This window comes from Dermacentor variabilis, chromosome 1 (genome assembly GCF_050947875.1).
Source record: "Dermacentor variabilis isolate Ectoservices chromosome 1, ASM5094787v1, whole genome shotgun sequence".
NCBI classification, from domain to species: Eukaryota; Metazoa; Arthropoda; class Arachnida; order Ixodida; family Ixodidae; genus Dermacentor; species Dermacentor variabilis.
In genome coordinates, this window is record NC_134568.1 from 211,542,403 (window position 1) to 211,566,262 (window position 23,860).

Below are 23,860 nucleotides of genomic sequence, written 5' to 3' on the forward strand. Positions count from 1 at the left end.
GCCTAAAAAATTGGCTGTCCGCGATAGCGGACAGCCGATCTTATACATCCCTGACACGTGCAGGCCTCGGTGAGCCCCAACTCACGGACCAGTCCGGGTTCTAGTTTTAGTGTCCTGGAGGCGCCGCCAATATTGCGAAATAATGACACGTTGTTTCAATTAGTAAAAAAAAAAATAACACGATTGATTAAATATAATATTACGGCCAGCCGCCAACTTGGGGCGCTAACTTCAGCACTACCGCGCCCCGCGACTTCTGCAACACCAGTCAGAACTTTGCCTCTGAAGGCACGTCGGAGACTTTCTCGCCACTGCGGCGCTGGTGCTGAGTCAGTCATCGTCACCGGCGGCCTTTCAACCACTTGCGTTCAACCGCGGTTGCTAAGGCCTTCTAGATTTTCAATATATGCGGGCCGGCTCTACTACGGTCGCTACTGCTCCCTCAGAAACATCTGTGATGTTATTTACAAGGTACATCGCCGTGAGGCGCGAGAAAGCACGAGCGCCGCAGGTGCAAGACAGTCTGTTCGACACAGCGGTCGCCAAATCGGGCGTCAGTGCACGCTGCTTCACCTATTTTACCGCGCCGTCAGCCAGCGTCAGACCGTGAACAAACTCGACCCCACTCCACAATGCCGGCACGCCTAGGGACACACGCGCGAAGAAACCTCCTCTGTACTGCCATGGGTACTGCCTAGGCAGAGTCATATATTATCTCCGCCCTATGCAGCGAGCCTCTCCGCGTGCACGAACTCGAGTCGGCGCTAGCTCTCACACGACGACGGAGTGCTCCAGGAGCCGACGGGATAACCTGTCAGATGCTGCGTAACCTTGCAGAGCCACAACGGGTACGACTCCTGGAGACGTTCAACTCCTACTGGAGCACCGGGGTCCTGCCTGACAGCTGGCTGACGGCTGTGGTGGTGCCTATGCTGAAGCGACAGAAGCCTGCGGCTTCGCTCTCCTCCTACAGGCCAGTCTCCCTTACCTCTGCAGCATGCAAGCTGATGGAGAAGATGGCCCTATCACGGCTCGAATGGATAGCTGCCCAGCAGAAGTACTTTGCAGAACAGCAATCTGGCTTCAGGCAAAAGCGCTCAACGGCAGACTCCATCGCAGATGTGGTGGCCACCCTGGAGGATGCCAGGGGCAGTGGGGATGTCGCCATGCTGCTGCTCCTGGACGTCCAGAGTGCCTTTGACCGGCTGCCGCAAGAGGTGATCGAGGCTGCACTGGACTGCTTAGGCATCACCGGATGTCTCCGGGGCTTCATCTCTGCCTTCCTGGTGGGCCGGAGTTTTCGTGTACGGGTAGGCAAGGTGCTCAGCAATCCCAGAGACATCACCTCCGGTGTCCCGCAGGGATCAGTGCTGAGCCCTTTCCTCTTCAACCTGGCACTGGCAGGACTCGCAGCAGCACTACCGGCTGACAGTCGCTACCCAGTCTGCTGCGCTATCTACGCAGATGATGTGGCGCTGTGGATACGAGGACCCAGGAGAAGCATCGCTGCCATCCGGGGCTCTCTACAGAGGGCATTAGAAGCGGTCATCTCCTTCCTCGGTGGCACTGGCCTCTCCGTGTCCCCGGCAAAGACAGAGGCACTACTTGTACACCCGCTAGCCTCTGCACGACTCTACGTGAAACAGCTGCGCATTGCAAACACCACTGTCCCATGGAAGCGGCAGGTCACGTATTTAGGCCTAACCATTGATCATCGGCTCTCCTGGATTCCTGCTGTCAAGGCTGTCACCTCCAAAGTCCGAAGAGTCCAGGGGGCAGTGAGCAAGATGCAGCAGCGTGGTCGGGGCTGCACCGTCAAGTGGGCGCTGCGGATGAACCAAGCGGCGGCCACATCCATCCTGCTATATGCCCTGCCGCTGGTTCTACTATCTCCAGCCAGGAAGCAACAACTCGAGAGACTGCACAGGAGTGCAGTTAGGAGCATCCTAGGTCTCCCCAAGCACTCTCGAATTGCTGCCACACTGGCTGAGGCTGGCGAATGGCCACTGTCGCTGCACATGCTCCAACGTGCCCTTGGGCACATTGACCGTCTGCACCGCGCTCCAGATGGTGGGGCTCTGCTCTGCCGACTGCGGAGCCAGCCACTATCTCGCATGGGGGGCCTCTGTCAGCTCTGCGAGGAGCTGATTGTACAGTGACCAGTGCCCATGGTCACACCTCCGCCACACGAGAAGCCTCCATAGGTGCACCTATCCCTGAATGGAGCATCAAAGCACCGGACGCCAGCAGCAGCACTACAACAGGCAGCTACTGGCAAACTCCTGGAAGAGCTGGACGGCAGGCTGCTCGTGTACACGGATGACTCCGTGCTCTCCAATGGCTCCGCAGCGGCGGCATGTACCATCCCATCTAAGGGCAGGAGCAGGCAGTGCCGACTTCCTTTTCGCACGAGCTCCACAGCAGCTGAGCTGGCGGGACCCCACCTGGCTGCAGACCTCCTGGCTGAGGACCCCCCGACAAAACCAGTGGCGGTGCTAAGTGACTCGCGACCGGCTCTCCAGGCACTCTCCGATCACCATCGACACGGAGTCACTGAGACCCTCCTGAGAGCAAAAATCTCGGCCCTCTCTGCAGTGGGGGTAGCCATCTCCTTCCACTGGCTGCCTTCCCACGTAGGGATCGCTGGAAACGAGGAGGCGGATGTCCTTGCTAAGGCCGCCCACCACCCGACCGTTCCACTCACCAGAGCAGTCGCAGCATCGGACTTCTCCAGGCAGAGACTCAAACAGCTGCTCACATCCAGCCATCCGGATAGCAGGGTAGCTACCAACCGCGCCCCAAAACTCCTCCCTGAGAACGGCCTCTCGCGACGGGACCGTTCCACACTCCTTCGTCTGCGCACGGGCTCCGTGTGGACGGCAGCTAGGCTCCCTGTTAAGGGACGCATCGCCTCGCCGGCCGGCAGAAGGTGCGGTGACGCCGAGACCCTCGAGCACCTACTCTGCACCTGTCCTGCATTAGCCCAGGAGCGCGCTCCAGTCACTGCCACCTACCGACGGTATGGACTCCCGGCTACCTCAGAGACACACCTGCTCTTCCCGGCCCGCTACCACCTCCCAGCACTGGCAAGCCTGCTTGAATATGTGTGCACAAACGGGCTCCTAGATCGCCAATAGACTTCGGCCTCGCACGGCCTCTGCCCGACCGCCGGCCATCGTCCCTGGATGATGCTGACGTCTGCTGCCTGAAACCTACTCTCCCTTTCTCCCTCTATCCTCTCATCTTTCTTTCCCCGCCCCCATTCCCCATTACGCTGCGCCGTGCTCCCATATGGGCTGCAGAACTTGAGCGTATTTTCCCTCTCCCAAATCACGAAGAAGAAGAAGAAAGAGCAAAGGCGCCCAGATTTTCTCTCGCGCACCCGCTCTTACTCGCGTACGCGCACTAACGGCTGGCGACCCCCCAAACAATGCCTGAAATGAACGTCTCATCCTCAGTGGTTTCGTCCACAGAGTTTCTTACAATAAAAGTAATTATTGTATGGGTCTCGTCTACGTTAGCCATGTTGCATTGCTGTCCTTTAAATCATAGTTAGTACAACCACTTTAAATATGGCGCTCGGGAGTTCATGATGCTGTTAATGTCCAGTCTATGGGATAAGCGCGATCAGTGCTGCCTAGCGTTTACTATACACCAAAATATATTGTGAAAATTTAGACATGTAATATTTCTTGCGAAGGTACTTGGGCGTAGAGGCACTACAAATTACTGTTTTCTTTGTGGTGTTGCCGGTGTTGCCAACTCTTGCTGTATCGTCGTTTCACATCATGCTCGTTGGCTTGCTTCTGTACGCATGCTGCGTACCCATGCCATGCCAAGGTTTGCGATTAGCACGTGTATTTGATATAGCATCTTCGAGCTTTGAGACTCATGTGTTTGTGGGTTTGTCTCACGATCCCGCTGGCGCAGATAGTCATTTGAATAACTTTTAAAATTGAGCAGTTATTTCCGCTATGTCGTCAACAATTAGTTTATTGTGGAGAATCGAAGTTTCGTCCTGCAGACTGCCTCGGCTGTTGCATTTACGACAAATCCCCTTGCAGAAGACCAGCCGGTTGCTTCCCTGTGAGTGCTCATCTTGAAGATGAAATCAAGTCTTTTATTATTGGCCAGTGCAAGGCTTTTCATTTCTTCGACGAAGAAAATGCTGATTATTTGGTGATATAATGCTGTGCTTGTCCGTTTCTATATAAAAGTCTTGGGACACTCGTTTGCATAGGTTTCACTGGAGAATTTTAGTAATGTATCTTCAGACAACACCGAGGAAGAACTGCGCCGAAGAAGTCGGAGGGCAAACAAACAAGAATGTTAGGGTCACTTCGGCAGCAAGCGTTATAACCGGGGACATTTGGGGGACTAACAAGGACTTCTACTACAACACCAGTCAGAGCATTGCCTTTTTTTGTGATCACTTGTCGAAGTTGTCCCTGAATGTACACATTAGGAAAGAAAAATAAGATGCGCTGCATCAGAGAAACATGCTGGAGGGGTAGTAGAGAAGCTACGATTGCCGATTCGTCGGAAGTCGCGGCAGAATGCAGTTTAATCAGTTTTACATATCCTTCATCAGAGGGATTCATCTTTTTTGGCTCATTCGCCTCTGTTAATGCGCGCCAAATATGTTTCGGTGTGAGTAGTTTGCTATCGTAAGACTTACTCCGTTTTATGTTTCTTGCCAGATTTGCAATGGCACAAGGCATACATCAAGCACTCTACTTTGCAATGTGGTGTTACATCAGCAAAACCATCGTTCCTCACCTCTACATGTACTTTCTCTTCAAACTACTGCACGAAGTCGGACTCGAAAGCAGATTTTAAAAAAGATGTTGCAAGTCCATTGGAAGCCAGTGCTGAGCCAAAAAAGGATGAAGTTGTGGAAGAAAAATTAAATATATTTCAGCGGTACAAGAAAATGTTCAAAGAATATTGGTATGTCATGTTGCCTGTGCACATTGCAACGTCGATCGTCTGGTTTGGCTCGTTCTTCTACTTAGCAACATGGTAAGTTTAAACTTCAACATGCTGTGTATGTCCTTACTATATCTGTGCTTGTGCCGACTTGAAGGAACGCCCCCCCCCCCCCCCCCTTATTTTTTTCTTTTCTGCCAGACCCTTCAATATTTGTTTACTATTCACTCCATTCTAAGTCATCAAAGTGTACCTGTAGAAGTTCTGTACTTTCACCTTCTGTGTAGACAGCTTGGATCAAATTTTTGTCTGGCATAGTTATGTCCTTACTATATCTGTGCTTGTGTGCACTTATATGCACCACTCCACCCCCTTCTTTTTTTCTTTTTCTGTCAGACCTTTCAATATTTGTTTCTATTCACTCCATTCTAAGTAATCAAGGTGTAAGTACCTATGGAAGTTCTGTGTTACACCTTCTGTGTAGACAGCTTAGATCAAATTTTTTGTCTGGTAGATTTATTAACCATGAAGCAACATTTTTCCAGTGTCTACTGTTGCCAGCAGTCGTTGCAATAGATCGAAACTAATGGCTGGCTTATCAACATTTGGAAAAAAAAGTGAATATGAAATGTTAAGTGTAGTTTTTGTGATATAGAAGTTTTTGCTTGCATCCAGTGTAACATTGCATAGCCATAGTAGTGGCACTATATAGCAGTGCAAATACTGAGACTTGGTAGGCATGGTTATTCAAATGAAGAGGAAGAGAGTAACATCAATATTGGTTAGGAAAACCAAATTAATCGGCTAATATTTTGTGCATTGTATTTAGGAGAAAGCGAGATTTGGCCCAATTGGTAGCATTAACTTGGGCAAAAGAGTAGTATTGGTCCTTCTGACCTTCATACTGCCAGAGGCTGCTGTTTTTTGGACTATGGCAGCTGTGTGTGGATGCATCTGCTCCCTGCAGCTTATTTTGGGGCAACTGGGGGTGCCTGCCACAGCCCAGCCTTGAATGTGCCTGAACCCAACAAGCTTTTTCTGAAAAGATGTATAGGACCCAATTTGAAGCTGATATGTGCCAGTGACTAGTTAAGTGCCAGTGATCAGAGCCAGTCATTTGGAACACAGCATACTCTCCATGGTGACTTGAATCCATTATTTGCATGTCCAGCAAAACTTTATCAGGCAATGTTGAGCTAGAATTAGTATACTACATCTTTTCCTGGTAGCTATCTGGTTAGCTTTTGTTCCCCCAAGGGCTGACAAAATATCTTTAAATGTTAATTTTTGTGCTTTGTAAAAATTTTCAACTTTACAAATTGGCAACTAAAGAATAATGTAATTTTCATTTTTCTATAGTGAAAATCATTTCTGGCCCAGGGATATTTTGCTGCACCACTTACGGGAGGGGAAGGGATGTCGCACAATGAATGTCTTCATCTCATCTTTGGTGTACTAAGTGGACTTCATTACCACAGACAAGCTTAACTCATCCATCGATGTAAATGGTCAACGAAGGATTTCGCTCTAGTCATTCAAGCACTTGGGTTATTCACCTAAAACGAAGTACATTTTCATCATCAAATCAACTATTTTGCCCAGAAGAAAGAGCAAGCACTGTTCTAGTGTCTGGCTGAAACACAGGCATATTGCACTGATCCAAAGTGCAGTGCATATTGGCTGAATTATGTGTGGTGCAACCCTTCATAGTTCATGTGGACCAGTATGGTGCATGTTCACTGTTTATTTTTCCTCTCTCCCCTGCTCTCTGCAGTGGTGTCGATGTTGTTCAAATCATGGAATACCTGGGGCTGCCCGAGTCTATCATCAGTCCTTTGCGGAAGTCTGGACTGAACTACATTGCTACAGCTTCAGCCTTGTACAAGTTGGCCACTCCAGCTCGTTACACAGTTACACTTGGAGGGACATCAATAGCCATCCGGTTACTTGTCAAACGGGGTCTCATAAAACCTATGCCAACGAGAGGCGAGCTGAGACAGATGCTGCGAGACAAGATGAAGCCCCAGTGATTAGTGTAGTCTTTTACAACATACTGTGTAGATTGTAAATAAAGTCGAAATTCATCACGACTTGCAATAACTGAGGTTGTCTTCTTCAGTTAATATGAACCATAAGGAATAAACTATTGGTAGGTTGTGACATATGGCTTTGAAGGGGCACTAAAGAGCAGCACTAAAGGTTCATTTAGTCTGGTGAAGTGTTTTCTTTTTGGTATGCAACTTGCATTTATTCAGCGGTGAAAAGTTGGTTATTAGTGGATAAAATGCTAGGCTAAGTTTCCCACTTTGGATTTCATGCAAGAACTGAGGTGCCAGTATCATAGTATGATGTCACAAGTTGCGAGATGTTTTTGTGTTTGGGACATTTCTGTCGAGAAAAAAATAGTTTTTAAAATGCACTTCATTGTATCTTTGGGCACTTTAGAATACAATATAATCCTTCTTTATTAAAAAACTTTAGCCAGTCTTGAGTTGACGCAGTCCAAATGCAACCTCTAATCATGAAATTCACTGTGCTTGAATTTTTTGGGAAACTGACATCTGCAATAAAAGTGCTTGATGCAATTTACGTGCTGCAACCATCGCTATTCAGTGATGCCTAATGTTAAGTAAGCAAACAAAGCAACACATGGTTTATTCTTGATGTTGGCACAAAAGAGCTGTGCATGTGTTTGTAAAAGTAGGAGGACTGTCAGGGACAATTCCTTGTTTGTATGTGGCGTACATAAATGGAAGAACATAACATACTAAAGCATGTTGCTGTTAACACCCAAACTGCATGAGGTCAAGTATACTCTGCTCCTGTACAGGAACTCTCCCTAGGACATGTATGCACATGTTGGTTGAGGCCTCATATGTGGTTGTATTTGTTCAGCAGCTGCACAGATTGAACATGCTTTTATTTGCTGTTGTTACAAAGGAGGAATCTTGGTAATGCCTCAGCTGCCATGAGAGCAGTGTAGACATCTAGGGAAGACATCTAGGGAACTTGTGCATGCTCAAAGCATAAAAATCTGGTTGCCGTGGCGTTGCCCCCTGCACTGCGCCTTGGGGTAGCCATTCATACACATATATCTGTTTGCCCGATATGATTGTATATCTGTATATTGTTCAGGAAAAATGTGACAGAAACCATAGAAGTGCCAAAGTCAGTGATAGCTTTCTTGTGTAACTTGCTACATATCCCCATGCCATCTGTGAATCGCAAAACATTATGGGCACATCAGCAGACACACAAAGTGGCAGTCTCGCTTGCAACAACAATGCCTTATGAGTCAACGATGCAGCATATCTTGTAATCACAGCACCCCAGTTGAAACTGTAGCAACACCCAGTATTCCTAGTATCGTGGCTGCAACTTCGTCACAAGGCCTCTCCTTCAAGCAGCTCTACTCGATGCGGAGTTGTCTGTCGCAGATGTGGCACTCGCAGTGGGTGCGCACCCTCCTTGCCACCTTCTCCCCTTGTGCTTGACGTCACCCACACATGTACCAACCAATCAGGTGTCTTGCTCTTCTCCTCCACGCCTGCGAATTCTCTCTCTGCTGTTTACTGTCTTCCCGGTATCTATTGTATGAGGTTCGCCGATGTCCATCTCAAGGAGGCAGCATAGCTATTTAAGGCTACATACTCCTTGTGTCACCTTGGCACGTAACAAATCACATACACAGTGCTGAAGTTGTTTGTTTGGGTGCATATCCAGTGGCACATACCAGTGACCCTAGAGCTCTACTAGGCCAGGCAGCAGCCAGCAACAAGTTGGTTATTCTAGCAAATACCCATCTAGCAAAATTCTAGCAAATCAGCAAGAAGGCAGCCACCACGTGCCTAGTGGCCCAAGTTGACTCTCCTCCCGGTTTTATAGTGCGAGATCAGCCGTTGTCCATCCAAAGTGAATGAAGTGGCTAAAGAAAGCTATCGCTTTAAACGGCTGTGTCATTGCAATATATGTTTGTTCTAAATAGCCATGTTGACGTTTTTCCTGTTTTCATGTCATCAATTCAAGTTATGAATGTGCTCTTCATATTGTAGTATTGCATTTGTGCCTTTGTACTGTGAATCACTTTTGCTTCCACTTGAGAGTGCTTTTGTGGGAGATGTTAACATGCATGCCTCGTTTAACAATCCAGCTTAATTTATCCTTTATGAACTATTTCAAAAGTATGATTGCACTAATATAATCAATTTGCTGCAAGAGTTACTTCAAATGTTGAACTGTTTTAGGTCTTTGCACTACTATTAAATGGCACAAGAATATTAAGTCGGATCTTGCCATGATATCTCAAAGGATCATTTACCAATATATTATGTCCTACCTTGCAGTGTCTCAGCTCCTTTAGTGAAAGAATATTTGGTCAGACACTTTCATAAATATTGAGAAATTTGTAAACTGTCTTCTCTAGACTAGTTGTGTGCTGGCAAAAGAGAGGCTAATGATGGTTACAATGCTTTTATCTCATGCTTTGTATCAGTCTACAGTCAATATTTCCCCTTTAGTATGTGTGCACAGCATAGGAACCTACAAAAACAACGGATTATATTTGAGTTGCACGAACATATTAAAAATTGCAATGAGCTTTTCCAAATCATGCAAAAGATGAAAGTAATTTTATATTGTTTAAGAATAGGGCATAATAAACTGTACACGGACATGAAAAAGAAGGGTATTATATACAAACGTTTTTGCCATAATGGGAAAGCCTCGTTTGATATGGCCAACTGTTACATAAATTGTCAGCAATTTATGTAACACCAAAAGAGCTTTTGACCCCACGACTTGTTGGATAAGCAGGTTGCAAATATGTCTAACGCACACTTCTTGACTGCAGGTACTTCCAATGATGCGCTACAGCCGCCTTGCAAAGAGTACGTCACACTAAAGTGGCCAAATTATTTTATTGCGATAGCAATTATATGGTTACTCCAGGCGAATTCCCGCGATCGTCGCCGCCATGATGTTCCGTATAAAAGCAGGTGCGATAACATCGCGGCCGCGCGCCGTATCCTGTAGGTGTGAGCGAACGCTTGCGAGGGCGAGCCGAGAAGGATGGTGGCTTGATGCGGCGGTGTCTTCTCGCGCTGGCAATGGTGGGCAGGGTGCGCGCCATATCGCGCGCTCTATGAGGTGGGCGGTAGGAAGGGGGCAGGTTAGTGCGTGTCCTATCCTGGAAGCAACCTGCGCTAGATTCGAAGGCTAGCTGACCTGACGTAGCTGGTAGCTTCGTGTGCGCTGTTTTCTCGCGTGGCTAGTTCATGTTGAAGCGAGAGGCGGCACGACGGGGAATTCGCACGTCGCAGCCGCCGCTCTACACTCTTAGAGGTGCACCCTTTGGGATGTATATTTACCACACAACGATAATCGTCATCTGCATTGCTTGCGCTTCCTTTCTTGAAAACGCCGCGCCCGCTACTATAGACCTCAGACTCTGCCCAGGCGGCGCTGCTGAAAAACCCGTCACCAGCGCCCCCATCGCAGCCTTGGCATAGAGCCTTGGCGCGAACTCAGTAGTGCAAGAAGAGCCGTCCGCAAGCAAAGATGCATAGGCCACAATGGACCCTTCTCTTTCGTTTGTGTTGAGGCGCGGTTTCCTAAAAATCAAGGGCCTGCGAAAGCTTCTTCCGCCCATCCACGCTTCGGAAAGGAAGCCCAGCAGGGCGAAGTACGTGTACAATATAAAATAAAGTCTCAAGTGTTCTTTCGGCGTGCTGCAACTCGCAAGTACAGGTAGCATCAGGTTTATCTATAGGCATATCGGCATAAAAATCTAAGCATTTCAAATTGGTTCATATTGAATATGTCGTGAACACAAGACTTAAGAATCTCCTATATTTTTATGTATTTTATCGTAATGTTTTTCTCGCAATTATTTACAGAGAGTAAATCCTTTCATAGCCTTTTCCAGGGCAGCAAACAGCGTGCGATCATAACGAAATTAAGCTTCCTACGATGCCTACGCGCTGCATCTTTCTTTCTCGCAGGAGCTACAGCATCGCTCAGTACCTTAATTTGAACTTTTCGCAGACGCTTCGAGCTACAAGCGCGCACAAATAAATGTAAATAAGCGCGACATTATTTCTTTACACACGTGCGTTACTTCGCAATTACTCATCCAGTGCTCCTACAGCAATTTTATTTCTCACATTTGAAAAACGCAGTCGAGCAGGCTCAGCACATTGCGAAGCGTGCTTGTTGTATCGGCGCAGGACTTACAAAATACCGAAATAGAAATTAGCGCGCGATACAACGATGCTCTAGAACAGGATTTTGAATTCATAAACGAACCGAAATGTTTGGTTAAGCTGACCTGCCAAATCTCTCCGTTCCACTTGTTGAGTCAAGTGGAGGCGGACGTCTGTTAAAAGGTAGAGATATCGATGGCACATAAGCAGGATGGTTCGCAACGTTGTTTTTTCTGTTGCCAACGAAGTGGCAGCTGCAGATTGAGTTTTCGCTTGGTTACCACGGTCCTCCGTCGGTGCTACGCAACACAATTGCAGAAGAACAAAATTGTCGCACTTTCTCATGCGAGCCGCTGTGTTGTGGGAAATGCAAGTAATTCCATTACCCAACAGGTCGAACGGCCCGTATCCAGCGCTCTCGCCTTTCCCCTTCACACTATCGCGATGGAATTCGGGGAAACTGAACGTTGTTATTCCGTCCTTCACGTTCATGGCAATTTACAAGACAACAGTAGCGTCGATTGCGGCGTTTCTTCGTAGCGCGCGGAGCTATCGCCGTTGCCGTCGTTTCCGCAATCAGTCTGAAGAGTGAGCCAGTAAGCGCTTTATGGCAGTAAATAAAAAAAAAATTATGGGGTTTTACGTGCCAAAACCACTTTCTGATAATGAGGCACGCCGTAGTAGGGGACTCTGGAAATTTCGGCTTCCTGGGGTTCTTTAACGTGCACTTTAATCTAAATATACGGGTTTTTTCGCCCCCATAGATATGCGGCCGCCGTGGCCGGGATTCGATCCCGCGACCTCGTGCTCAGCAGCCCAACACCATAGCCACTGAGCAACCACGGCGGGCCCGACTAGCGTAGAAATTCATAGCTCTCTGTCTGGGTGTTAAATGCGCAAAACACTCGCAATATGGATCAATATCTAGTTAAATCGTTGTTTCGCAGTCGCAAGCTGCATAGGCAACTTAGCAAGGGAGCAGGGCTTCGCACTACTCAATCACTGCCTCTTCGCACCGGCAGGTGGCGCTACGCGTCTTACAAAACTCCAGAGTCTGACGTCCACCCTGTCGGGAATGCTATGTCATGCTGATAACGCGCATGCCGTTCGTTACTGGGAAGTACCGGGCTCGCAGCGTTAAAGGAAATGCGGACAAGACAGATGACGTTTATTGTGTGGCAAGATACGACCCAAAGGGTGTAATTTTGTTTTAAGAGTATACATAACGATGGCCTTCTGAAAGTGGGTGTCCGCGGTCATCGAGTGAGATGTGTTGCCTGTGCGTGCGTGACAACGTGCTTGTTAATTGGTAAGCTAATCTTTCCAGCAGTCTATGCGGCTTATAAATCGACTAACCATGCTTCGTATAGCTGTCTAATAATTTGCTATCGTAATCAATGCTTCACCTGTCGGCCGAAACTTACTTTTTTGTTTATTACTATAACAATATCATGGGCACCACAGGCGAATTTTCGCCGTCGTCGCCGTGAGGTACCGTATGAAGTCCAAGTGCGGTGAGATTCTATCGCGACCCGTTTGCCCTATTCTGTGGGTGATGGTTGGGCGAGTGAGGGGGGCGGGGGGTTGAGCTTGCGGTAACGTGATTAAGCCAATTAAGCTCGCACTAGGGAGGCAGGCGAGCGGCGGCGTCTCCTCGCGTCCTGCCGTGGCTGGGCATGGCTGTCCGCGACCACGGTGCCCTACCTTGGAGGTAATCGGCGGGCGTAAAAGTTGGCAGACCCGAAATTGGTGATCGCTTCATCTGCGGTGTCTTCCCGAAGCAGTGGCATTACGCCAGTTACAAACCGCAACTTTTCCAAATCTTGTCTCTCTCAATAAATTCTACCCACACTGTTATGCAGATCGTTGCCCTGGCTGTGGCAGCTCGCCCACAATCTTTCACGTCACGATTGAGTGCACTGCAAACCTCTTTCCTCCCTTGGCAACTCTCCTATACCCCCTACGCAACAAAGAGCTGTGGGACGATGCCCTCCGCGACGGACCTCCCGAGGTCCTCCGAGCTGTGATACAACGGGCCCGAAACATCGCCGGAACCATCTTAGGGACCCTGGACTGAGGGTTCCTCCCACACTGCTCTCGCCATTCAAATATTATTAATAAAGATTTTTTACTCTCTCTCCCGCGCGCCTATGTGCTGGAGGTGGCGGAGATGCGCTGAAGCGAGAGGCAGTGCGAAGGAATGTTCGCTCGGCCGAGGCCGGCGCTTTTCACGCCAGCGTTGTGACAGCGAGTGTTCGCGGTCATCGAGCGAGATCTGTTCATGTTTGCCCGTGCACACGTGACACCGTGCATGCTTGTTAGCTCGATTAGTAAGCAAATTAATATTTACTGCAATTTATACGGTCGATAAAACTGCGAACCTTTTTCGTGTAGTTCAATAAGCTTCGACTGGGGCTAGTTGGTATGGCATCTTTCTGTTTGCTGCGCCATACCGTTATGCGAAGGACAAAAAAGTTGTCCATTATACTTTGCTATCGTTATCAGTGCTTCGCCCTTCGGGCGAAACTGATAACAAGCATAAACTTGTATAAACTGATAAGAGCAAGCGTAAACTTGTATCGCCACCTGTCGTCGTCTGCAGAAAGCAGCGTTCCAGGGAGGTCGGTCGCCTGTTCTAACCATAGAGTTTTTCACTTCATGGTTCTAACTCTATGGTTCCAGGAGCGGGCAACACGCGGCAGCCCTCCCTGAAATGCTGCTTTCTGCAGATGACGGCAGGTGGCGACACAAGTCTGTGTCAAAGCCGGCTTTTCAGACGGCATTTTTGCCATAGACAAAAACGGTTTGGCATTTTTGTCTTAAAAAACAGGCGACTAATCGTGCCAAGTGTTATGCTAAATGACATGGACTCCAAAATGCGATCTTTCTGCAAAGTTCGAGCAAGAGCAGTGCAGCGGTGAGCGCAAAATCTTTTTTTTTGAACACGAGCAGCCAAATATTCAGGACCCTGTACGTACGAAAAAAAAAAAAAGGTTTTGCGCTCACCACTGCACTGTTTCAAATTTTGCCGAAAGATCGCATTTTGGATTCCATGTCGTTTCGTATAACACTAAAAGTGCTAATTTGCCTACTTATGGGGATGCGAGCTGCGGCCGTGACGGCGCAAGCATAAACTTGTGTCCCGTTTGCCGGCAGCTGCAGAAAGCAGCGTTTCAGGGATGGCAGTCGCGTGTTCCAGGCATAGAGTTGCTATAGTTGGTTATATTAACTCTATGGCTCCAGGAGCGGTCAACACGCTTTTGTCTAGAGTGTCGTTTTCACGCTCGAAAATACATTTCAGCGCGAACATTGCAAACTAGGGCTGCATTTCGCGGCATCTCCCATGCACCGGGAGTCACATAACGCAAGGAGCCCCATCCGAGCCCAAAGTTTCAAGGGCGTTTCGATGGCGAGCGGGCTCGTGGCGGCATCTCGCGGAGGCCGCTGAATCTACGGAGCTCATGGATTTCAATCCTGACACCTTGCGGGTTTAATGTTGTTATAAACATTTGACGCCAAAGGTGCATTGACTTTTCTAAAGTCGCACATCGAACCACACAACTACACAAGATAAATCAACACACTATCATACAAGTTAACTAAGCACGCAGCGAAGTCCGATGAGACGAAGCGTCGTGGTGGTTCATTTGTGCCGTCATATCACAGAAAAGAAAATCAACATTTTGTTTCACCTGCGCCAAATGATCTATGTAAGGACACTAAAGCCAGCAAAGGTAACTACGTTCTTACTTATTTTTCTACTTTAACTTTCATATTCGAGGACACGTTGAGCCTCCTCAATTTTCTTGTTCTCGCTACTGTTGCGACGCCAGTTTCACGAACCTCGACCGGCGTTACGGCTGGCTGCATGCGTCCGGTAGACCATGGCGACCAGAAAGGGACGGGAGGATTTGTAGTGCGAAACTTGCACTGTTTATTCAATGGTTGGTGAAGGATATAGAAGAAAATGAAAGAATTAAAAAGTACATTGCGGGGCCGCTTAAATAGGCCTGCTAAAATCGTAGGCGGGATCTTGCTCACGTCAACCTCACTTGGCATGCACTGAGTCTGTTCGGGTATGGGCGGCTGATCCTTTCTCCTAGGCGACGTTGCACGTGCTTGCCTCATCTGACGGCAACCCGTGGGCCCTGTTTGGTTCGCGGAAAGGGTCTCCCCTGGAGTCGGATAGTTCGCGGAAAGGGTTCTCCCCTAGAGTCGCACACACACAAAGGGGCCTGTAATCACTGCGGGGCCCCTGCTAGACCGGCAACCGCTCGAGACAACCATAGCAAAATAGGGATCCATCCTCCGTTTCGATTAGGCATGGTCTTTGAGCATCCTTTCTGCCCGGGGCAGGCACGTACCTAAGGGGGGGCCCAGGCCTCCTCCCCTCCGGAATTAAGACGCATACCCCCCACTCCCCGCCCAGGCCACCATTTCTCACACACATTCCTAAAGCGCCGCCAAATCAATGTTGAGACTCGACAACTATTCGCCGGTCAACATTTTGCTACCTTTTTCACTACTTTTGGATGGCGGTAGTTATCGGCGTCTCCTGGGATGTGATGGCCAGTTTCCTCATCAATTCGGTGCTGTCAGGATTGGCCAGTCGTAGCTGTAGGAAGGAGCTTGACTTAGGAGAGCAGGATTTATTTCCTGAATTTACATTTTGAACAAGACATACATCGACAGTCTAGCGTGACTCCCATATGGAGCCCGCAAGACTAACATACAGCAAACAGCTTACGAGTACATTTCGAGCCTGACAACGAGCACTCAGCTCACTAGTACATCTCGAGCACGACAACGAGCACGCTCTAGCAGCCGGCAAACGCTGCTTATAAGCACTTGGTCCCCCCTTGATTCCCAGTGGACGGAAACGTTCGTCCAGTCATCGTTCGACATCACCGTTCGACGTCACCGTAGATGACCCGCCTTTTTGGAGGAGGGCTCACAAACACGTATTGCACAGGTTTCAGTGCCGCACACACACACAGGTGTAAAGGTCCGGAGCCGACGTCAGAGGGGCTTCGTAGAACTCTGCTTCGTCCCGGGTGGCGCGGCCGGGTACCACATTCCTGAGCTGACCCCGCGCCACGTGGCTGCCGGTTTATTCGCAGTTCTCTGAAGTGCGCCCCGTCCGGTTGGATAGGAACACGTGCAGCGGGCTGAAATAGCTGGCACGTTGTCACCCGTACGGCCATTCCTAACAGTGCCCGTACGATTAACTCGAGATGCATTCAGTTGTTACCGTCTATTCAACGGTCACGCTCATCGTTGTCGCTTCGTAAGTTCAACCTTCTTCGTTTAGACTGATCCAGGGACCAGGAAAGAGTTTCAGTTCGTGGTCAGCTGGTCTGTATGCACGCGGAACGAGTTGCGTCCAGAGAAAATGCCAATTGCGTTTAACTTTTCTTTTTGTTTCATTATTTCCTCGAGTGACGGCTCGCCGCGACGCTGACAGATCCTCGGAACCATATAGCCGTGATATGGGTTAGATAAGGTGGAAAATATAATAATGCGAGACAGCGTCCATCATCAAACCCTGCAATAACCCTCAAACTCATAGGCAATATGATTGTCACCCGTTAGCTCGTCTGTTTTTTTCCTAATTGTACAGCTCTTTTCGTGCAAAATTGCCAACTGGAAACAAGAGTCGCAAGGATGTGAGAAATTAAGCTTTCTACTAAGGGAGAGAGCCAAGGCAACAGCCAAACATGAAGGAAAAGCGAAAATTAACAAATGTAACCGTTGTTTATGAAAATATTCATGGATCAACATCTTTTTATTTAAGAAGGAAGTAGAGAAAACGCCGCCGGGAGTGGAGGACAATTCCGTGTGTTCTGAATGGCGCTTCTGCAGTTATCAGTCGAGCCGACTAACGTTGCCACTTTTCTGCTGTGCTTATGTAGGTGTTTTTCTAACTTTCCGCGGTGGGCGCAGTACGTGTAGGATCGCAGCTTCCTGCGCCATACGCGGTTGTACGCGACTGGCGGCCACGCATCGTTACGCAACTTCTCAAATAACAATAGGAGTCGGTTGTGGCACTTGTTAGAGCAGTAAACGAGGGATCCAAAAGAACTGTGATTGTTCTGCAAATATATATTTCTGTCTATTTCTTCCAGAGATAATTCAAAAAACGCTACTATAGCGGGATACAATATAAGAGGAAGCTTTAGCTCGGGCGCAACTCCGAGGCGGCCTATTCAAATGCACGTAAAACGCAAAGACGTTTTTCTGATATAACTCCTGGACCGATTTTAGTGACATTTGTTGCATTTGAGGGAGAGTTAAATTCTAGTGACTGTTTGAAGTGGAATTTCGATTTAGTGCCTGAATTTTGTTAAAACGATTTTCAAATATCCGATAGTTTTAAAAAAAATAGAAGCGCGCAGTTTACAAATTCATAGCTCTGCATCAAGAACAGATGTCGCGGTTTTGTAAACGGCATCCATTAGACCATTCAAATCGGACAAATTCGATATATCATTTTACATATTATGTGAATTTGTTACTTTGTTTACAAGGGTTCTGCAAAAGGTGTATTTCCATATTACTAAAATTTTTGCGATTCATATGTAACATATCACTTTTGTCCACTTTAAATGCACTATTACATGCAATTCACAGAATTGTGATATCATTTTTCGTTCCCGAAAGACAGGGTTGTAAACTTGATAGTCTCGTTTTCTGAAAATTTTCGATTTTTTATAATTTTTAATAAAAAAATTTCTGGTATGAAGCGAAAATTTGAAACCAACAGTCACTAGAGTTTAAGTTTTTCTTTTAAATGCAACAAACCTCGTCAAATTTGGTGCAGTTTTTGCTGAGAAAAACTAACTCTCCTTTTACATGTATTTAGACAGGAGCACCCGAGCTAAAGCTTCCTCTTAAGTCTGCAATGAAGCCCCGCCCACGCCCTCATAACCGCCAGCCAGTGTTCCTCCGCGAGGCTGCAAATAATTCGTACTTCAAACCTCTTCTGTTACCCAAATAAGGCGCTAACTACAAAAATAAAATTATTAGCGCGTAATTTTATACCTTTCCCCTCGCCTATTATAGTGGAATGGCGAATGCCTAGTTCAATATTGAACTGAAATAACATGCTTGCTTCGCTACAACTATTTGTTGTGAACTTTCGCTTCAGTTGGCAGTGAAGTTTCATGAGTGAAACGGCTTCAGCAGTGAAATGAGCTGCACAGCATACTTTTGAAGAGTGAAATGCTAAGACTCGATACATTTTGTCCATGTCTGTTGCACACCTCATTGTTTCCGCCGATGAAAAGACTTTTGAAGAACAGCAGACGCTCCGGAGGTATCAAGTACGACGCCATTTTGAAAAGGCCGTATGACGACGATTTTGTTTGCTTCTGTCATTGGCTGGCGGAGTAACAGCTCCGCACCGTCCGTGTGCCTCTGTTGCCAACTACTGTTTTTAAAGTTCTATTCAACTAAAGTAATCGTTATTTTACACTTTCGCTTCTTTACTTGTTCTTGGCAGTGTTTTTCCTGCGCTTCTTTCCTGCGCGAGTCCATTTGGCGTGGTTCTTTGTTTGCCAAGTAAAGGAGAGGCGTATCGCTCAGGCGTACCTGTAAAATACACCTTATTTCATTTCTCTTTTGTGGGTTTACGCTTTTTTATGGCGAATGGTGGGCGTTATTCACATTTGTACTAGTAAAGACACGCCCCCCCCCCCCCCCCGCCTCATTTGCAAAGAAAAGTTACCTTGGGTTGCCCCCCCCCCCCCCCCGAAAAAAAATCCTGGGTACGTGCCTGGCCCGGGGTGTTACATGCCAACCGTAACACTACCCGCGGGCTGCCAAAGCCAGCCAGAGCGCATGCGTTTTTCTCGTGTTGCCCCGACCACCGCGCGGCGCCCTCAGTGCGCTTTTATTTTTGTCTGGCCGAATGGATTTTCGCCTGGCAGAGTTTTGAACGCTTCCTGGATAGCAACCGAGTAAAATAAACAATGGTCGCTCGCCGCCATCACTGTGGGGACTCTACGGATTGCAACGCGTTCGCTTGAGCGCAACCTCTCTGGAAAGTCTTGTCTCGCCGGTGCAGGATACCGAGCAGTATGCGTATGGTTCTCTGTGGCCCAAGCGTCTCACGTTTTCCTCGATATTCCTTCGGTAACCACGTTAGGTACCCACAGTAGGCATTCGATTGTGGCCAACATGCTTTTCTTTGAGTATTTTATTTCGTTGCCCCTGCCCCACAAAAAAAAAAAAAGAAAAAAAAAGAAGACGTTGCGGCGAAGCGAATTGCTGCATGGCTAAAGTTCTGTTTGGTTACTTCTTTTGCGGAAAATAACGGGCCGCAGGATGCTTCACTTGCCGGATACTATTATTATATTATTGCGATAGCAATCATAATAATAGCCGTCGCCCTCATGATAGCCGTCGCCCTCAATGATAGCCTCATGATAGCCGTCGCCCTCATGATAACCGTCGCCCTCAATAATAGCCTGCCGTCGCCCTCATGTTCCGCATAAAGTGCAAGGGCGATAACTTCGTGACCGCGCGCTGCATGCTAGAGGTGCGAGTGAAAGCGCGGGGGAGGGGGGGGGTGCATGGGTGAGCTGACGCCGGTGGCTCCGTTTTGTGTGCGCAAGGGAGAAAAGCGGGGATGAAGCGCGCCGCCTTGCGTGGCGCGCGATTCATAGGGGGGAGTGGAGGGGGGGAGCGAGCCTTGGGATTCTGTGATCTGTGATTGCCCAAGATGTTTATTTGCCTTTTTTGACACATTATATACAGTGGCTTTCTCTTACATATGTTCATTTATTGGAGACTTATACGTGTATTTAAATATGTTAATTAATTGTTGCGAGGTTTTGTATATACGTGCATAGAACTTTGTTTCCAGTGACGCTTTTCTTGCCCTTTATCAAGGTTTGCCTTCGCATTTGTATATTCCATTGTAAGAGGGCGAGTCAAATGAAAGTGAGCCAACCCACCCCGCGCAATAATGGTTCGGTTCATTATCTGAGAGGCATGCGCGTAGCACAGAGGCATCTCTCACTTACAAACGTCACACGCAGGTGTGAGCATAAATGCTCTTTAATGCTCTCATACACTGGGCTGAACTTGGTTGCGTGGCATAATGGACGCTCCAAAAGTTTAACAGCGTGGTGTCATGAGGTTTTCCTCAGCTGAAGGCGTTTCCCAAAAAGAAATTAGTCGCCGTATGGCTGCCGTGTACGTTGAACATTGTATTTCATTGGCCACTGTGAAGCGTTGGAGCAGACCGTTCAAAGAAGGACGTGAAAGTTGCGAAGACGGTCCAAGACCGGGCCAAAGCCACCGTGCAATCACCCCCAACACAATTGCAAAGGTTGATGAGCTGACTAGACAATAACGGAGGATAAGCATCGACGAACTGGCACAGCGTGTGAACATCAGTCACGGTTCGTTTCGCACCATAATTCATTAACGTCTCGGTTATCAGCTCTTGTGTGCGCAATGGTTGCCCAAGATTTTGAACCACCGCCAGAAGACGGAGAGGTTCGGCACTGCCCTGACTCATCTGATCCGGTATCACAATGACGGTGGCGACTTCTCGTCTGCAATTCTGACCCGGGTCGAATCATGGTGCCGCTACTACGAGCCTGAAATAGGACGGCAAAGCTCACAGTGGAAACATTCGAATTCACCACCCCCAAAGAATGCAAAGGCTGTCATTTCCGCCGGAGAGGTGTTGTTGACCTTTTTTTTTTCGATCGTCAGGAGCCATTACTGATCGAATTTGCTAAACCTGGAGATACTATCAATCGTTTCCGATATTGTGAAACACCGGATGGGCTAGGTGTCGCGAACAAGAACAAAATAAGGTCACCTTGCTCCATGACAATTCCCGTGCCCACGTCGTTTATATGGTTAATACTAAACTGGCAAAGTTATAGTGGGAAACGCTGCAACATCCGCCATATAGCCCAGACCTGTCGCCTTCCCAGGTAGCACAAAAGAGATACGTATATGCGACTACAACATATTTGGGGCAGTTGAAACAGCTCAAGAGAACCAGACTGGTGTCGGACGATGACGTGAAAGAGTCAGTTACAGACTTTTTGAAGCAGCAACACAAGGATGTTTATGAGACGGGAATCACGTGACTCGTTAGACAGCGGGACAAATGTCTAAATGCTCATGGAGACTTTTGAATAAAACTTCCCGTTTGTCATATATTCGCATTGGCCCACTTTCATTTGACTCGCCCTCGTATATTTTGTAGAACTCTTGCTTTTTGTATGTGCTCTCTGTTGCGACTATAATTTCGGTGCAATTACTCACAATATACGACCGGTGACAGCTGCTCCTGCGCAATACATTGGAACAAATGACAGCGTCATTGAGATTTTTCCCTGGCCGTTGCATATGTACAGAAATGTAAACAAGGTTCTTGAATGAGAAAGTTTCATTAAAATATTTGTCCTCAACTTGTTCATTTCACGGACTTTACATTATTAATATCAGCGGCATGCACTGATTTGCTGGTTTCTAGCTGATATAGTTTAAAGTTTGTGTCATATTTTCTGTACTTATTAAATAGACAAAAACAATGAAGCATTCATATCAGTTATTTCGGACACAATTTTGGTGACATACGAGTGTATCCCTTTATGAAAATATATATACCTGTATTTTACTTGTCTTGACAGTGCATATAGCGTTCAAAAATTCATTTGCAGCATCTTTGGCCATGGCGGTGCAGTTATTATTCATGTATTTGATCCTTCGACAAATTCTATGAGGAGGAGGCCGAGCTGCAACGTGAGCCCCACGCGAACGAAATTTCTGGCTACGCCACTGGCGGTGGGGGGTGGTCTAAAGCCCGGTAGCATCACCCCCGACGCGGCGTGCAAGACAGTCGTGGGAAAGCCGAAGGAAGAGGCAAAGAAAGCTTCGCTTTAAAAACTCATGCCGTCTCCGTCATGCTGCTTTCGTCTTACTTCTGTCGCACGACCGCGCGACACAGACAATTGCCTGCTTTACACAAACACGTTTCATCCATCAGGTAACTCTTTGAAGAACCCCAAATGATGTTGGATAGCAGGCTGCCTGCAAAATGCTTCGCATGAATTCGATTCCTGCAATGCGCAGGATCTGCACAATATTTTCCGATGCTGTGTTCTGTAGACTTGATTTGAATGAAAATTTTAAATTATGGAGTTTTGCGTGCCAAAACCACTTTCTGACTATGAGGCATGCCGTAGTGGAGGACTCCGGAAATTTTGACCACCTGGGGTTCTTTAACATGCACCTAAATTCAAGTAGACGGGTGTTTTCTTTTATTTGTTTTAAAGCGACGCTTTCTTTGCCTCTTCCTTCGACTTTCCCACTGCCGCTGCTGCTGTCGCGCACACCGCGTCGGGGCGTGGTTCGGAGCGTGTATATACATGACAGGCGTGAGTAAGAGAGGAAATGCGACGGGAGGAACTAGTTTTCACCCCACCGCTGGATGGATGGATGTTATGAGCGTCCCCTTTGGAACGGGGCGGTGGGTTGCGCCACCAAGCTCTTGCTATTATACTGCCTAATGTCGTACCTAGGTTAAACAATAAAAAAAGAAGAAAAAGAAAACCAACACTATGAACTACCACAACCAAATTTTCTGATCCCCTATTGCGAATTGTGCTTTTGTACGTCTCCGTTTTTTGTCGTTTCCCTACTTTTCTTCTACCAATCCTCCAATCGCCTCTTACTAATGCCTCTTACTGCTCCCGCTGAACCCAAGGACTTCAAGGAGGCCACTGGTACCTAAATCGACCGCTGGGTAGACGTCTTCACATTCTAATAAAACATGCTCCATAGTTTCCCTAGCTTTACCGCAGCAAGCACACGCATCTTTTTCCTTCTTATATCTCGCTTTATAGGTGCGTGTTCTAAGGCACCCCTATCTCGCTACGAAAAGTAATGACCTTCCCTTTGAGTTATAATAAATTGTTTCTTTCCTGATTTCTTTTTTTTCCTCTTGAGTAGTTACTCATCGCAGGTTTCTTTTCCATTGCCGGCCGCCCATGAGATTATTTCAGCCTCTCTGACTTTTCGCTTGACCTTCTTTGTTGCTGTGTTGCCCACCCTACAGGCCGCATACTTGCTGGTAAGCTTCCTAGTTCTTTTCCTCCACCGTGAATCAATGTTTTTCCTGTGCAGATACCTGAACACTCTCTCAGCCCATTTACTTTCTTCCATATTCCTCAGCCGTTCTTCATACTCAATTTTACTGCGAGCTTCCCTCACTTCAAAACTAGTCCAGCCCATATCACCCTGCACAGCTTCATTTGTAGTCTTCCCGTGAGCGCCCAATGCGAGGCGACGCACTGACCTTTGGTTCCCATCGAGTCCTGATTGTACCCCTGATTTAAAGCAAACAACTGCATTTCCAAAAGTAAGTCTTAAAACCATTACACCTTTCCACATACCTCGAGGTATGTGGAAAGGTGTAATGGTTCCAAGATCGGAGGACCTCGTACCTATTGTATCCCCATAGCGATCTCTGCTTCATTATGGCTGCCATTTCTCTTCCCCTTCACTGTTATTGTTTTTTTCCTGGGTTTCCATATATCTATTGCCTTCGTTTATCCATATATCAAGGTATTCATATTCTGTTACCCGAGGTATTTCCTTCCCCTGTATCTCCACTGTCTGTCTCCACTGTCAGCGTCGAATGTGCACAATGTCCTCTGGAGCTCCCTGTCCGTCGCCACATTAACCGCTTGACAGCTGTAATT

General features: G+C 47.5%; 1 protein-coding gene across 1 annotated transcript; it reads left to right on the forward strand.

Annotated features, from left to right (window-relative positions):
- The first annotated feature begins 3,777 nt into the window (after positions 1-3,777).
- LOC142592231 (uncharacterized protein C18orf19 homolog B) lies at positions 3,778-7,507 on the forward strand. Its single transcript, XM_075703990.1, has 3 exons — positions 3,778-4,086; positions 4,701-5,022; positions 6,704-7,507. The coding sequence occupies exons 1-3, from the start codon at positions 3,975-3,977 to the stop codon at positions 6,957-6,959; spliced, it is 690 nt and encodes a 229-aa protein (XP_075560105.1). The 5' UTR covers positions 3,778-3,974; the 3' UTR covers positions 6,960-7,507.
- The last annotated feature ends 16,353 nt before the right edge of the window (positions 7,508-23,860 follow it).